This window comes from Rhea americana, unplaced genomic scaffold, assembly GCF_003343005.1.
Source record: "Rhea americana isolate MKP2758 unplaced genomic scaffold, rheAme1 scaffold_31, whole genome shotgun sequence".
Classification (NCBI taxonomy): Eukaryota; Metazoa; Chordata; class Aves; order Rheiformes; family Rheidae; genus Rhea; species Rhea americana.
The window spans coordinates 2,185,674-2,200,962 of record NW_028186435.1 but is presented as its reverse complement, the minus strand read 5'-3'; the positions used below and the strand labels follow the sequence as shown (position 1 = coordinate 2,200,962).

The window sequence follows — 15,289 nt, the reverse complement described above, 5'->3', positions numbered from 1 at the left end:
TTTTTTAGCTTTGCACTAGTCCTTAGTATTGCCAGTGCTTTGCCCTGTAGGTATTTCAATGTTCTGTAACAGTGGCGTATCTGGCATTCCTGTACAGCAAAGTACTGTTGACTCTGCAAGATGGAAAAACAAGTTGAACAGTTCTGCTTTTCTCAGACCAGGCATTGGTAGGAGTGATTTCAGTACCTATCAAGTCARTTCTACTCCCATGTCTACTCTCCTTTCACCTAAGGCATTTATTTTTAAAAGAAGGTTACATTCTGTCAGTCTGGAGTTGACCCTTGAGCGCTGCCCGTGTGAGATTTCCATTTGCCTCGCTTGGTGCATTCCAAGCACGCAGTGTTCTTGGGATCAGACCATCTTGTGTTCCTGCTGGGCCAACAGAAAAATAGGRATTTTACTCAGTGAATCTTTTCTTGTTTTCTTTGAGTTGTTTTGGGAAAATTTTCCATTCTCTTTGCTGACATGATTCAAATTGGAAAAAATGTTAGTTTTGTTCAGAATCTAACTGACTCAGAATGCTGTTCTTAACACAGAATTTTGTAGGTGTGTCCCCTTACTTTTTCAGTGAAGGGAAAAGATGAGAATTTTTTCCCTCTTCTTTTCTATCTCTTTTCCTAGAGATTAGAAATAATCAATAAAAATACAAAAATATTTTTTATCTTAAACCTACTTAGAATAAGATGTCCCCCCTGCCAAAAAAGAACCCCATTTGGATTAATTACTTTAGTTCTACCTTGCCCCCTTCCTGGAAAACTCCGTATCATGTTAAAACCACTGTTTTTCTGAAAAACATTACTACAAAATGTGCGATAGGCCTAACTGCATTATACTAGGATTTCTGTTGTATAAGAATTGCCATGGGCTGAAAAAAGGCTGTCACTTTATGCATATTGTTGATTCAGCTTTCAAAGTCGTTTACATTAAGTGTCATAAACAATTTTTTAAAAAGCCCATTTTTTCTCCTGGAMAAAAAATGAAACACTTGGTAGATATTCTACAGTCCAGGGGATTTCTTTTTTTAATGTATCATTGTGGATGCTTTCTTTGCAACACAGCTATTGATTGAAACCACTCTGAAAGAGCCACTTACAAGATAAAAATGAAGTGTAGAAGCTACAATTTACAAAAATGAGTGGTTCTGGTTTTTCTCATTAGYTCAATCTCTTCTGTCATGTATACAGTTACAGTTAGACCTTTCCATCAGAGAATTAGTTAAATTACATAGGTACTTAAATAAAGAGAAATTGCTCCTAATAGCAATGTGCAAATTTGCCATTTTTCAGTTTAAGAAATATCTCGGTGTCCTATGATCTGACAGTCAATGACTGCAGGCTGGGTTTGACTTTATTAAACCGAAAGGGCAGCAAGYATTTCACAAGTAAAAGCCAGCATAATGGAGGTGTACGTGAAATATATGGATTTTGGAAAACATTTCTTTCTTGATATATCACCTCTGAAAGGACTGGGAATTTAACCGGTTTATATTGCAAATATAAGGGAAATAACACAGARTTGTTTAAATTACAGGGAATGTTATTGCCCATTGTTTAGGGAGAGGGAAATGAAGCTATTTTGTATTATTGAGTACATGTAAGTAAAAATATTATATTATTGCACTAATGTAACTGTYTATATTCCAATAATACAAGAAGACTATTCTGTTTAGGCTTAGGATCTGACCTTAGTTAAAAGATAAAGTAGTGTTTATATTAAATGAATTTGTGCTGAGAACAGYGTGTTAGTTGGTAATCGGCTTCCTTTCATGGTACTGCCGACGTTTGTGAGGTAACACCTGGAAAGCCTATTACTAGTCTGGGCTTTAAAACCTGATGATGCTTAACTGATGGAAATTTTGCCTTTAGCTTTACTAGGATCATAATTTCATCTATTATTTTGTTTGTTTTACATTATTAACAAAAAGCATTAAAATATTCAAAGTCAAATCTATGTATCTGGATGTGGCAAAGTTGTCTTCTGCCATTACAGCTGTTGYCTCTGTTGTAAGGTCAGCAAGAATAGGCTGCTTAAAAAGAGTGTTCTAGCACCTGAGAGATTCAAAGTACTTTTYTTCTTTTCTGCATCTCGTTCCTGTATTCCTGCATTTCTTTTCTGCATCTCATTTCAGCTCTGTGGATTCTTACCACTATGCTACTGAGATGTTAAAATCCTTCATCTTGCTTAGGGTAATAAGTGGATCGTTAGCTTGAAGCAAGGATGGAGCAGTCTGATGATTTGCTACACCTCTTAAAAAAGTGCTTCACAACAAAAATTACACTTGTGATATGTTTAAAGATGCTATTTGTATGGCTTAACTTTACCTTAACTATGAAACTATATGTAGTAACTGAACCAGCTCRACCAAATTAGACAGTCAGCCACAGAATTTACATTCTGCAGCCACCCTTGTAAAGACTAATTCCCCCCTACTTTAGAGGAGCCCAAAAGACTTCTCCCCCGCAGCCAACATAGTGGACTAGGAGAGAAATACRACTTGATGCTTTCTTGTAGAAAGTTTGTGAAGACATCTAGTCACCACTGTATTTTATAATAAACAATACAAAGGTATTATCAGTCTAATATTTTGGCATTATAAGTAAAAGACGTCATTTTGCTTTGAGCTGTATGRAAGTTGCACTTATCATCAGCATACACAAAATGCATTTACAGAGAACATTAAAAAAACCCTACAACAAAAATTTGCACATGTGATACATAACTACTCTTTATAAATGATAGGTAAAACATCTGATAAAGCAGAGTATACATGTCTATGATGTGCTTTGCAATGCACTGTTTCATGTCTGCTGATGTGAAGAACAGTTTCAGCTTTTTTATTTAATTGTGTTTTGGAACAAGTAAAAGGTTACGCTCTTTTCCCTTTTCTTACTAAGTGATTTATTAGAGGACTGTGTTTCATACCACTTGCTCAGACTTACGTTTATATCTTTACTTACTCCTTTAATAAAATAAATATTTCGTAAATTGGCTCTGCTATTACTTAGGATGCGCTTTCTTAATAAAAATACAGTCTTTTTCTTAAATGAGAGGGATGAAATTTATGGTGTGCGGCGCTTGAGTACACAGTTTGGGATCACAAGCAATTATAGTGTTTCCAAGTCTGTGTAAAAGCTGGTAGCCTACAGAATACTCTGATGAAGCGAGATAAGTGACCGTTATAGCTTGAGGAGGGTTTCAAGTTCTTAAGAGAAGTCCTCAGCCACTGTAYCTGTAGTATTATTCCTTTTATACGGAATACATACTATTATACAGTACTACTTCAGCAGCCCAGTACATGCTGCTGTTTTTTGAACAACCTCTGAATTTTTTTTATTTAACAAAAAGGAGATTATCTTAAGAAAAGAGGGCAATGTTAGCTCACATATATATTAGCCAATGTCTTCCTACCCTTGATTTCCCTTCCTTTTAAAAGAAWAAAAATGGTTTGAAGTTTCATGTGAACTACTGTTGCTGGGATTTATTCTCTGTGTGTGTGGGTTTTTTTTCATTTATGTTATTTTTTGRCTGAACTGTAAAGCTTCCAGACTTTCCAAGTGCTGACTTTATGACACATATAATACTTTCTCTTTGATCCCTTTCTTCTCAAAAGTGGAAGTGTCCATTGCCATTTTTAAACTACTTTAAAGTGGCTCACTGATAGTTAACAACATCTCCCCTGTATGTTCAGTGGTTAGTAAAGAAAGGGCCTTGACTACATCTGTCATTTTCAAGGCTTTATGGCCATAAAAAGATGGGATGATTTGGGGCCAAGCCAATTTGGGGGCAGTCCTCCTGTGAGAGTGTTTGTGCCGCTGTGCATTTGACACCAGTGGGATCGCTCCCAGGACGGCTGGGAAAATGGGAGACCACACGGGCAAACTGGACGATCTGCTTTCTCTTGCTCCCCTAACAGGTGTCTCGTCTTTAAGYGTTCAGTTCGCCAAGCTGCCAAAGGGCCTGAAACATTTAAACTTATCTAAAACCTCCTTGTCACCTAAAGGTATGTTTTATGTAACCTAAAGGTATGTTTTATAAATATGCCCATTATTTTTGATATAAAATATTTTAAACTTTCATCCTAATAACCTTTATTACATGTTTATAAAATGATTTGTTCTGTAATTGATTTGCATGTGGATTTCAAACACAGTACAGGCCCTTTCCTACTGTACTAGGTTGCTGAACTGGGGGCTGGATTCTGCATCTGTTTAGGTTCTTTGAAAAACTCTTACTTGTATAGGACATGGAGTGGAACCTGTATGATAAAGGAATAGGTTTAGTTTAGAACCGACCTAAAGAATATGTTTCATTTATGCTTCAGAAAGATATCTGAAGCACAAATATGAGGCAAGTTTTCCAAATGATATTTGGAAAGTTTGGAAACTACTCAGATGTTTTGCACCAGATTATTATTTCATAAAATAAAGGAGTATGAGAAAGACTGTTAAGAGTGATTTGCTCTGAGTAAAGACTTATTTATTTTATAATTTACAAATTTCTGACTCGATATATTTATTGTAATTGAAATAAGTATTTTTTTTAATTATAACACTGAAACACAAGTAAGATTATTTCAGGCTTTTCTGAATTGTTATTTTACRAATAATAAATCCCGTGAACTCTTAAATAAAACAAACCAAGGTTCTCTTGAATAGAACATAAATGTTAAAAATAAAAAATTACACTATATTATCACAGCTTTTTCACAGATGTTGACTTGGAAGAGATGACCACATTACAGTCTATGAAAGATATTAGATCATAGGTATAAGCTGTGCTCTACTATCCTTTTAATTATTGCTCTGTGACACACAGAATCTGTGTTTTTTTTCTCAACTTTAGTTGTTGAACTGGCGATATTTGGGACAGGTGTGTGGTGGGATTTTTTGGGGGAACGGATGTGAGATGGGATTTTTTTTTTTTTTTAACTGGGGTATTTTACTTTCTTGTGGCTTACCATCTGCTTCTTCACATACTCACTGGTAAATCTATTTTTTTATAAGTGAAGAATGGACACATTCCATCCATTGAGTAGCAGTCCACTTGCACTGACCAGTGGCTTTGGGAAGTTACCTTGTATCACGTAGTAGATCAAAACACTTGCCTGCTTCATAACTTTGGCCAGGCACTTAAAAGAAAATCGCTGCATCTGCTAAAGGAGACATTGATGTTTATGTACATAAGAAATACGTGCASGTAGTGCTTGGAGGGCAGCAATAGCCATCTACAATAAATTTGGAATTCAATAATGGGCTACAGGGCTCTCAGAGGAAGAATGTGTTTGCTGGAAATAGCCACATTTTAATTTGAGTTTGAAAAAAACTAAAGAACTTCTTTGTAAAGAAAAGCTCTAGCTTGTTTGTTTCCAGTGTGTGCTTTTTAATTTTAATGTGAAAAATATGTATTTGTTCTTAACAGGAATTGAGTGTTTATACATCTCTTGATATTTTAATTAACTGACTTTTTCTGAAATTACAGGCAAATACATAATTGAAATATTTTTAATTTCTATATCTTGTGAATTGCTTTTGAAGTCCTGACAAATTATAATTATTAATGTACTTGACCTTCTGCAGATACTTTTATCTATTTCCACAGATACTTTTATCTAAATACTGAGTGCAAGAAGGTGTTGTCTKAACATTATGAAGCCAGCTATGTTTTAAAATTTGTTTCAAAATGTAATAGCACTGTTAAAGCTATTGCAAACTTGGCAAAAAGATTTCTTCTCTGGATCTGGATCCTGTAGGGCACGGAGGCCCATTTTAGTAGAGGCAAAGTGCACTCGCCTTGCAGAGAAGGTGATGGAGCTTGACCCGGGCAAAACTGGGTCTTCTCTTAAAGAAGATGTGTCTTCTGGCTCACTGGTGATCTATCTTCCTTTATTGCAGTATGATGATGGTAACAGGAGGTCATTAAATATTTATGTATGACAGTATGTTCACTGATGTTGTGCACTTACAGGGGCTGTGCTGGTTTTATCTAGAATGTTCAAATATTGACCTTTTATTGCAGGGGTGAATAGCCTTTCCCAGTCACTGAGTGCCAACTTGCTGATAGCTAACACTCTCGTCTATCTTGACCTCTCAGGGAACGTTCTCCGTGGTGATGATCTCTCAGTAAGTGCTTTCTTCTGATTTATGAATGAATGAATGTTCTAATTTATTGTTTGAAGAAAGGCAAAGCCATTTTGTGGGGGACGGGTTTGCCTTTATTGCAGTACAGTTCTGGTAGTGATAGAAAAAAACATTTTGATCTCTTGATCAAAGTGCATACTCTTGAAGAGTTTGCACTCAGATGTCTGAGTTACCCCACACAACTTAAACAAATCCACATAACATTAGTTCATGCTTTTAGTTCCTGCCTTTTACTGATTAATGAGGAAGCTGCAAGTATATGACCTGTTTCAGTGGACTTAGCATACACTCTGAGTGCTATTTGAAAGTAATCAAAACAAAATATAAAAAGCTCTTCTTCTTTTTAGTGGAAAAGGTATTGCAAAATTTTCGTTGGAAAATTGGAAACAATTGTTTTCTTCTGACTTGAACAGATTTAATTCATTTTTGTTTCAAGTATTTTTTTTTGTCTGTATAAATAAAACTACATATCTCTGGCACATGGCAGATGAAACTCGTGATTCTTTGAAGAATTTAATTCTTGATGAAAATCTTGTTGGTCAGCTCTTCTTATGTTAGTATATCAAGGGCCACTATGGTGCAGCTCTGTCTTTTGTGCAGCACAAACTATTGCATTCTCAATTTGTATGTATTCTGACTTTGGCTACCACATCTGTATTTCTCTCTTACATCAACAGTTCGGTGCGCATAAGTGTCAGGTTTTTAATTCTTTTATGTCTTAAGCATCTAAAATAGGCAGCACAGGAGCCATCCAGTCTGAGCACTTAAAGTGCAGTAGGACTTTATCTGCCTATAACTTTGTGTGACTATTTTCACAAATCTTACTAGTTTCAGGTTCATCAGTACATTCAAAGAATTAATCTTTTCAAACACRAGAGATGAAAATTTCAATGGGAAAAGAGGATTTAAAGAAGTGGCAAATATAAATAGTTAAATAGAAATAAAGATACAGAGTGAATCATTCTCAAAGAGAGAATATCATAATGGATAAAAATCTAAAAGAAAATGTACATCATTGACAGGAAACAGTTAAAGAAATCTGACGTCTGCCTACAATATTTTAAGGGACGTAAGCATGAAAAGTCAGACTTTCCTTAGCCTGTCAAAGAGAAATATGTGGTTCAAAGAAGAATATTTTTAATACTGAATCTCTTAATTTGTGGAACARTTTTTCAATAGGAGCCAGGAAATCCTGTTATGTAGCATTTAATTTTAACCCTAGCAGACCACAGGGACTTTTTGGTAGGGACCTTTACTTCAGTGCAGGAATATGGGCTAAATGACCTAATTTTAAGAAAGATGATTCTATTTTAGAAGTGCGTAACATGCTCTGTTTGGCTGGATTTCATGTGGAGTTGAGTTGTCYGTGTTTCTGTGAATTAGGTCATACTTTTATCTTTCTAGGTGACTAAAAAAGTCCAAAATAAAACAGCATATTGCAAGATCTTTTACACGAACTAACATGGAGATCATATATTCTATGTATTACTAAAGATATTAATAATTAAAATCTTGTTGCCGGTTCTGTATTCTCTCTTAAACTGTTGACAGTAAAAAATAATCGTAGGTTTCAGAGGCGAATTGGTTGCTTCCCTCATATGCCTAAAGGGACTGGCTTTAAACTTTCAAACCAATTAGTGTTTCTGAAACGTAACAGCAATCTGAGTGACATTCCAAGCTAGTCCTAACTAAATTAGTTATCATTTCTGGGCAAAACRGATTGCAAGATAACTCAAGACTTGCACATCAAAGTACTGCTTGTTTATAGTCTGGGCACCATTCTTTTCTTGACTTTTTTTAACGAACAGTAGCCTTCAAAAGTAAAACAGGTTGTATGAATTAGGTGAAAAGACATTTCAGACACTGCTGTTATAGTGCCATTTTAAAATAAAAGCCTAAAATATATTTCAGAAGTAGATATCCAGTAGTTTGTTTCATCAAAATCAAAATTAATATGYATATTTTTTTTCCCCTTAATTAAAGAACCTGTACAATTTTTTGGCCCAGCCAAATGCACTTGTTCATCTGGATTTGTCCAACACAGAGTGTGCACTAGATATGGTAAGGTATATTTTTGTGCAGTCTCAAATACCAAATAAACCTTCACCCTCAGGTACTTTTTTTGAGCTAATGTAAAGTAAAATCAGTCTTCCTTTTTTTCACTAGGTGTGTGGGGCCCTTCTTCGTGGATGTCTTCAGCATTTAGCTGTCCTTAGTCTCTCTAGGACACTTTTTTCTCACAGGTATAATTTAATGACTTTATTTTTAACTCCTGGAACTTTTATTTTATAGTATCTTGTCACTCATGCGGCACTTTTCTTTTTAAGAAGAAGCTTAAGACTTTATAAAAGGATCTTTATAAAGAGGTGTGATTTATCCCAAGAAAAATATTTTGTCTCCATTTCCATTCTTTTCTAGACAGCTGTAAAGTAAGCTACCTTGTCTAATATGTTTTTTGTGATCCTGCTGCAGCAAAGAATCTATATACATCTTTTGTCCTAAGAAGYATGATATCAGGCTTTGAAGTCCATCTTTAAATTTGTTTTCTAAAGTGTATATTTTTCATGATTTGATAATAGTTGCAAATGCTTTTCTTCCCCCTCACCCCTTCCTTTTATGGGAGGGAAGTCCTTCGGAAAGTCTTTGAGACTGAACTTGGGCTTTGTAGAATACTTGCATCATGGGAAATACCAACATTGGTGTCCCTTTTCTTCAAAACTGTATGCTTTGGCCCATATCCAGAGGTGATACCTAGTGGAGGTAACTCCATCCAGAGTTAAGTAATTATTTCTAGTGGTGAAAAGGCAATTTTGATGTCTTCCTAATACCATATTTGATCTTTTGCTCATAAGATGAGTGTGTTCACTACTAATCAGACCTAAATCATCRTTCTGTGTAGTTCACCAAAGAGAAACAAACTAGGTAGTAATACCTGAGCAGCAGTGTAATGCTGAGGATTGCTGTTGAATCATTGTTTTGATGACATCATGTTTCTGAGCTAATTGAGAGCCATCGATGTTAGAGCAGTTAAAGGTACAAGTTAGACACTAGTAAAAGATCATTACCATCCTGACAGCTTGCATTCACTATTTGTTGGAATAAGGCATATCCAGGTGCTGCTACTTAATGAATTTGTTTACTTACAGAAAAGGAAAAGAAGTCCCTCCCTCCTTCAAACAGTTTTTCAGCAGTTCACTTGCTTTGATGCAGATAAATCTTTCAGGAACTAAACTCCCTCCTGAGCCTCTAAAGTAAGAATTTCATTTCATTTTCTCCTGTGACCTAAGACCTTGTATGCATTGTTACTATGCAAGTGCCTCATATTTAAAACAAAGAGGAATGGATTTTACTTGCATTTTTTTTCCATTTTTACATTGTTTACATTGCAAGAGTGAGTTTCATAATGTTCATGCATTCAAGAAATGTTGTTTCCATCTCATTCYTGAGACTATTAATCATATTTTGGTGTGTGTGAATGTCACAGCTGTTTAGCTTTCATCAACTTTTTTTTTTGTGATATGTTTCTAGCTTTGTGGCTGGCAAACAAAACTGTTTGCTCCACAGTAAAATGGRATTATATACTTGAGCGAGTGCCATTCCTTTGAGCTTACAGGATTGCAAGAGCTGTTGTGAAACTGAACCTGTTGCAGTGCTTGGGAGGAGAGACCTATTGTGTGGAGGTAYGCCCTCCTTTCAGGGGGAGAGATGGTAGCAGCAACTTCTAGGAAAGCAAAGTGTAATGTTTCTCTTCTCTTAATGTCACCCATGTTGTGGATAAGGTGTTCTAAATATGTGGGTTGTATTRTTCCTTCGTCCACGTAATATTGGAGAGAAATTCCTCAAACAGCGAGTGTAGGCAAATTATGTAGCCCTGTGTCACGCATCCTACAATACGTGCAGTTTTGAACTGTGGTGAGCTTTCAATAACTGGAATTTAAATGAATATTTTAAAATCAGTATAGGTCTAGATAAGTAAGCCTAATCTAGGTAGGCCATCCTGTGATTCTGCCAAAAGCCATGTTATTGGGCTAAATTAACAAAAAAGCTTTTTTAAAAGCTTCAACTTGGTAGCYGTTATGCATTAAAACATAAATAACCCCATCCATAATCAACATCTGGACATATTCAGTAACTGTTTCCAGTAACATATTTCCAAAATCCTAGTCTGGATACAGCCTCTGGGAACTCTTGTATAGCTAGGAGCCTGGCTCCTGAGGGAAAACAGAGGAGGGAAAGTGGGCAGCAACTCAGCCAAGGAATAGCTAGTGAGTGGGAGTTGATGGCAAAACCAGAGATGTGGGAGGTGAAGGACAGTTGCTGAGCACTGGAGGGAAAATTTCCCAGGGTCTTGATTGTTCTGTAGAAGCTTTGTATRGTTCAAATCAAAAGGCTAAGCAGCTGCCCCAGGAACTACCAAGCCCTCAGCATTATTAACACCAAAATACCTTCCACAGGATACTTTTGGAGTATATTATCAACWCTTACAGGGTTGCTTTGAGAGTGAAAACAAGGTGCACTGAAGATCATGGTTCTCTGTGGTGGTGTTAAAGAGACTTGGATTAGCCAAGAAAAGCTCAGATCCAAGAAAAAGCACGACAGTGAAACTGCCAAACAGCATTAACAGCTCCTTGCTGTCCCCTAGGCACTGATGAGCATTGCCATCAAAACAAAATAAATGAAGCCAATGCCGTAATACAAGCCAACTTACTGTGGAATGGCTGTCCCAAGACTGCCTRTGTATGGGTGGATGTTGGAGCGATACCCTTTTCTGCAGCTCTCTGTGCTGGTGAAACATGTTACTGCTCTCAGCTCACCCTAAGCTACTCCACTCTTTACTTCTACCAATAGCACTCAGATGAGTAACTCCATCTAATCAAATTCAGTCAAACTGAGCAAAACCAGATTGACTGGTAGGTTTTTCTAATCCAAATCAYTTTGGCTGAAAATGACTGCAAAGATCTCGTTAGCTATGCAGCTAGGAGATCAAAGAGGCACAAGTATTTAGGACGTATTTATACAGTAGCATCTTCCATGAGCTCTTCCATGAGTAGCATCTTCCATTTGTAGGGCACTCACAAGCCAAACCTCTTCATACCACAGGACACACTCAGCATGCCAAGGGGAAAGCTTTCATGTGTGGCCCTTGTAACTTTTTCTCCCTTAAGYTTGTATCAGATAAAGATGCTTTTAGTTATTATACTTAGTTAATGTAGCTAATGTGTTACTACAGCTTTTTTAAAAATTAAGTGAAGCAGATTATATACATTCTATTTCTTATTTAAATGTGTATTGGAGTTCTTGTTAGTTTACACACTGCCAAAAATTGTGTTTTGATCTGTCAGTGCTATAACAAGAAAAATTTCTGATCTACTTCTCATCCAAATCTTAATTACAAGGCCAATCATTGCATTCTGTATACCTCAGTTAAACAGACTTCCAGGTATCACTAGGTGTGCAATTTAAACATAGTGGTTTTGGATAGATGTAGTATTTCTGCCTGCAGTGCCTTTGTTGATGATGTTTCATGAGAAAGAGTTGAGAAATTGAGAGATTATTCTCAAGATAATTTTGTAGTTTATGATGTTAGGAAAAAACTTTTCTGTGAAGGGAGTACATTTGTAGTAGCACACTGTCACTTTTTAAACATGCCTTTTTCATGGCTGCATTGTAATTTCTATGTGGCTTCAAAATATTTAGGAAGTTATTTGCAAGTTTATCAGCTGTCAGACTAACTTTGTATGAATACATGTTTAGAAAGGCAGTTTAGACAGGGATGAACTAAAAATTAATGAAAACTCTTGCTGAGCTTTCAGATATTTTACAAAATGTGTATTTTAATAATCTAGGAAGTAACTGAGCACAAACATTAAGTATATTTCACAGGGTGGATATAAATAGCTTTAAACAAAAACCTTTCTGGTGCACACGTTCTAAATATGGCTTTTATGTACCACTTGCATAGCAAGTGTTGAGGCAAATGGCTCTGCAAAATGAACTAGTTTTTATCTCCRTACATCAGTAGTTAGGATTCTGTTACCTTAATGTTGGCTCAAATGAAATTTGGGAAGGAAGTCCTTCTGTTTCTCTGTTCAGTAACTAATCTGAAGCAGCCTACATGCTAAATATACTAGAATGTATAAATAGATTGTGTTGGCTCACTCTTTAAGACATATGCTGTTTGACCTCCTGATTTGACAGTATTAATAGAAACATGATTATTAATGCTAACTTTTGTATGTGAGGCCAAACTTCTGTAGGGCAACTATCTTTAAAGCTGGGTCTGTGAATGTCATAATCAGTCATGAGGCACCACTTGGCCATGCTATCTAAAGATAAAGGATACCGTTGTTTTGTAATACCATTTTGAAATCTGTGAATATCAGGTTACAGAAATGGAGAATGATGTGATACTTCAATGCAAACAAGCCTTTGGGTGTTATAGGCATTGTGCTCCATGGTATGGCTGGCTGCAGTGCATCTTGCATTTATTAAAAGCCCTATTCTTTCCTGATTTTTGGGGAAACCAGAGAGTTAGTATGGCTGTACAATAGAACATTCCTCTTGTAATCATTTGATATGCTCTTAAAGCAAATGCTGAAGAAAATTAATCTCTTATTAACATAATTAACTGTTGATGTGCAGTTAGTTTTACTGTTTGTTTATCTGCATTGCATCCCTACAGTCTTTGAAGCTGCTGGAGAGTTCATAGTATGGCACAGTATGCTTGCGCTGTCGTTGTTCAAGAAATAACAGCTTAGTTGACGTGGTTTTGTTTTGAAATGTCTTTTTTATTATAGATGTATTAACCTATGATTGTTTAGATGATGATGATGGTRTAAAGCTGCTTAAAAAAATGGTTCTAATACTGATCTTTTTCAGAGCACTTTTATTAGGCCTGGCTTGCAATCACAACCTGAAGGAGGTGTCTTTAGATCTCAGTAGCTGTGAGGTAAGGATTATTTATCAGGATGTGTTCAAAAGATGCATTGACTTGGAATTGGAGTTCTGCTGAAATCTACTGGGCCAAATGTCCTCCCTCTGTAATCAAAAGTTGTGGGAAAAGTAGAAGYTAGAAAAGCATTTGTGGTAAAAATGAGCTGCTGTGTGCTGCCGTATCATAAATAATGAGCATAAAACTCAGAGTACCTGTAGCATATCTCAGTGACCAAATACTCCTTGCAATAGCAATTTTAGGTAGAGCCAGTGTGCTGTTTGCTGCATGTCAGCATCTGCTCTGTGATGCTGCAGTTGTAGAGGACCGTGCAGCAGGATTTTCCATAGTGCCAAAACTGTACAGGTCGTGGGAAGCTGCATGCCCTGAAGGTGATTCTGCAGTTTCAGCTTCCTCCCAAATGTCTCTGGAGACATGTATCCTCTTCTGCAGGTTCACTTTTAAATCTTGGGAGAAATTCTGCTTTCCCAATCAATTAAGGAGTTCAGTTCAAAAGGAAACTCTGGTAAGAGATGATGGAAACATGCCGTTAATTTAAGAGGCACTATGCTAATGGCTTTCTATGTCACTACAATAAATACAAAAAAAAAAAAAAAAAAAAAAAAAAAAAAAAAAAAAAAAAAAAAAAGTGGAAGCTTGATTGCTTTACTTTGTTCCCTCTTGTTTTTCTGTGCTTTGCTATGCATTTTGTTTCTCAGAACTGTCTCTGCTCCCATAAGACCACTATCTGTTTGGCTACAGATTATGATAAAAGATCAGCTGTGATCCTGGGGAGCTAGTGAGGCAAATGCACAGAGGGAACTGTGAGGACTTTGGCCAACAAAAACAGGAAGAAGCTTTAGGTCTGGGCTTCCCAAGCTGAGTGGCACCCTTTCTTTTTTTTTTTTTTTTAACTGCAAAGGAAGCTTCTTATGTCTTAGGCAGACCTTTCCATGCCTCTCACCTGAGTATTAGGTACTCCTGAAATGCCGTTGAAAGGCGCTGGTTTCCTTTTAAATAGAAAACACAACTTGATGAATGGTTGAGGTGCAGTAATCCTTGCCTTAGGCCTGTGGTTGATTGCTTTTGGAGTGTGCTTAGATTTTTTCATGAAGAAAAAACAAATCATCTTGAATGTATTTCACAGTCTGTTTTGATATTTTACACTTTTAAAAATGGTCTTCTTTGAAGAGCACTACATGTAAATTCCAAGTAAAAAAAGCTTTCAAGTCGAGCACACATGCTTCTGACTTCTGAGCGGATAGATCAGTAGGATGATAATTTTGCTTTCAGAAGGTGGAAGGAAAAGGGAGGAGTAATTAAAGTAATAAAAATAGATTTCTATAATTTTAGCCTTAAAAAAAAAAATAACAAAATGCAAACTTCAATAATGTGAATATAACTTAGTGTCTACATCATCCAAAGCTGACAGGAGTGAAAACTTAAACCTAACTTCAAGGCCTATAACTGAATGCAATTTATTAAGTAACTCCCCATATGGGCTGTGGAGGAGCCCTTCAAGGAGGGATCAACTGTATTGGACATAAAGGCAAAAGTGGTTGTGGTAGACTCTTATGACAGAAAGAGAGAAATTTCATGCAGCTCCAAGTGTTATGGTCCCCTCCATGATCTGGTTGCTTCAGCAGTTCCTAGGTGTAGACTGCTTCTTCCAAAGTGAACTGTGAACTTGGAACATATGCAAGAGATGTAATCTGTAGCTTGTCCCTCAAAACCGACAGCACTTCCTTAGATCCTTCCCTTAACATTTTTTTCACATCACTGAGCTTTATCCATTCTCATGTGCTTCAGAAAGAAGAAATTATGCAGTGGGCAAATTAATGTGCCAGGAGCTGGAAATATGATCAGTGGGCCCAGCACCTGCATGGTGAGCAGGGTGATCTTTGCTCAGAAGCAGAACTGCAGAAATGCTTGGAGCCAGTGACTTGCACCACTTCCAGCTCCTGCAAGCACATGTAGTTATGAGGCTATCAAGCTGGTGCTTTAGTTTTGCCCTTTTCCCTATGTCTGGCAAGCTGTACCCCACTATGGAAAGATAAATCTCCCTGTTCCTTCCCCTTCCCACCGCTTTTAATTTGCTCCCATAATTTTCTGGTATACTAACTCCAAGCTTAATCATTTTATATTGCTTGCTCTTTTATTTTTTTCTTTTTTTAAACTATGAAAATTACATTTTTATTTTTACCTGCTCAGCACTGATATA

At 36.5% G+C, this 15,289-nt stretch overlaps 1 protein-coding gene across 1 annotated transcript in view; it reads left to right on the top strand.

Annotated features, from left to right (window-relative positions):
- Positions 1 to 15,289, top strand: part of CARMIL1 (capping protein regulator and myosin 1 linker 1) — a 195,238-nt gene that overhangs the window by 107,542 nt on the left and 72,407 nt on the right. Inside the window, exons 12-17 of the mRNA XM_085310093.1 lie at positions 3,914 to 4,000; positions 6,016 to 6,119; positions 8,121 to 8,198; positions 8,304 to 8,380; positions 9,284 to 9,388; positions 13,017 to 13,086. Of these exons, the coding sequence (XP_085166219.1) occupies positions 3,914 to 4,000; positions 6,016 to 6,119; positions 8,121 to 8,198; positions 8,304 to 8,380; positions 9,284 to 9,388; positions 13,017 to 13,086 (521 nt within the window). The remainder of the gene's footprint in view (positions 1 to 3,913; positions 4,001 to 6,015; positions 6,120 to 8,120; positions 8,199 to 8,303; positions 8,381 to 9,283; positions 9,389 to 13,016; positions 13,087 to 15,289) is intronic.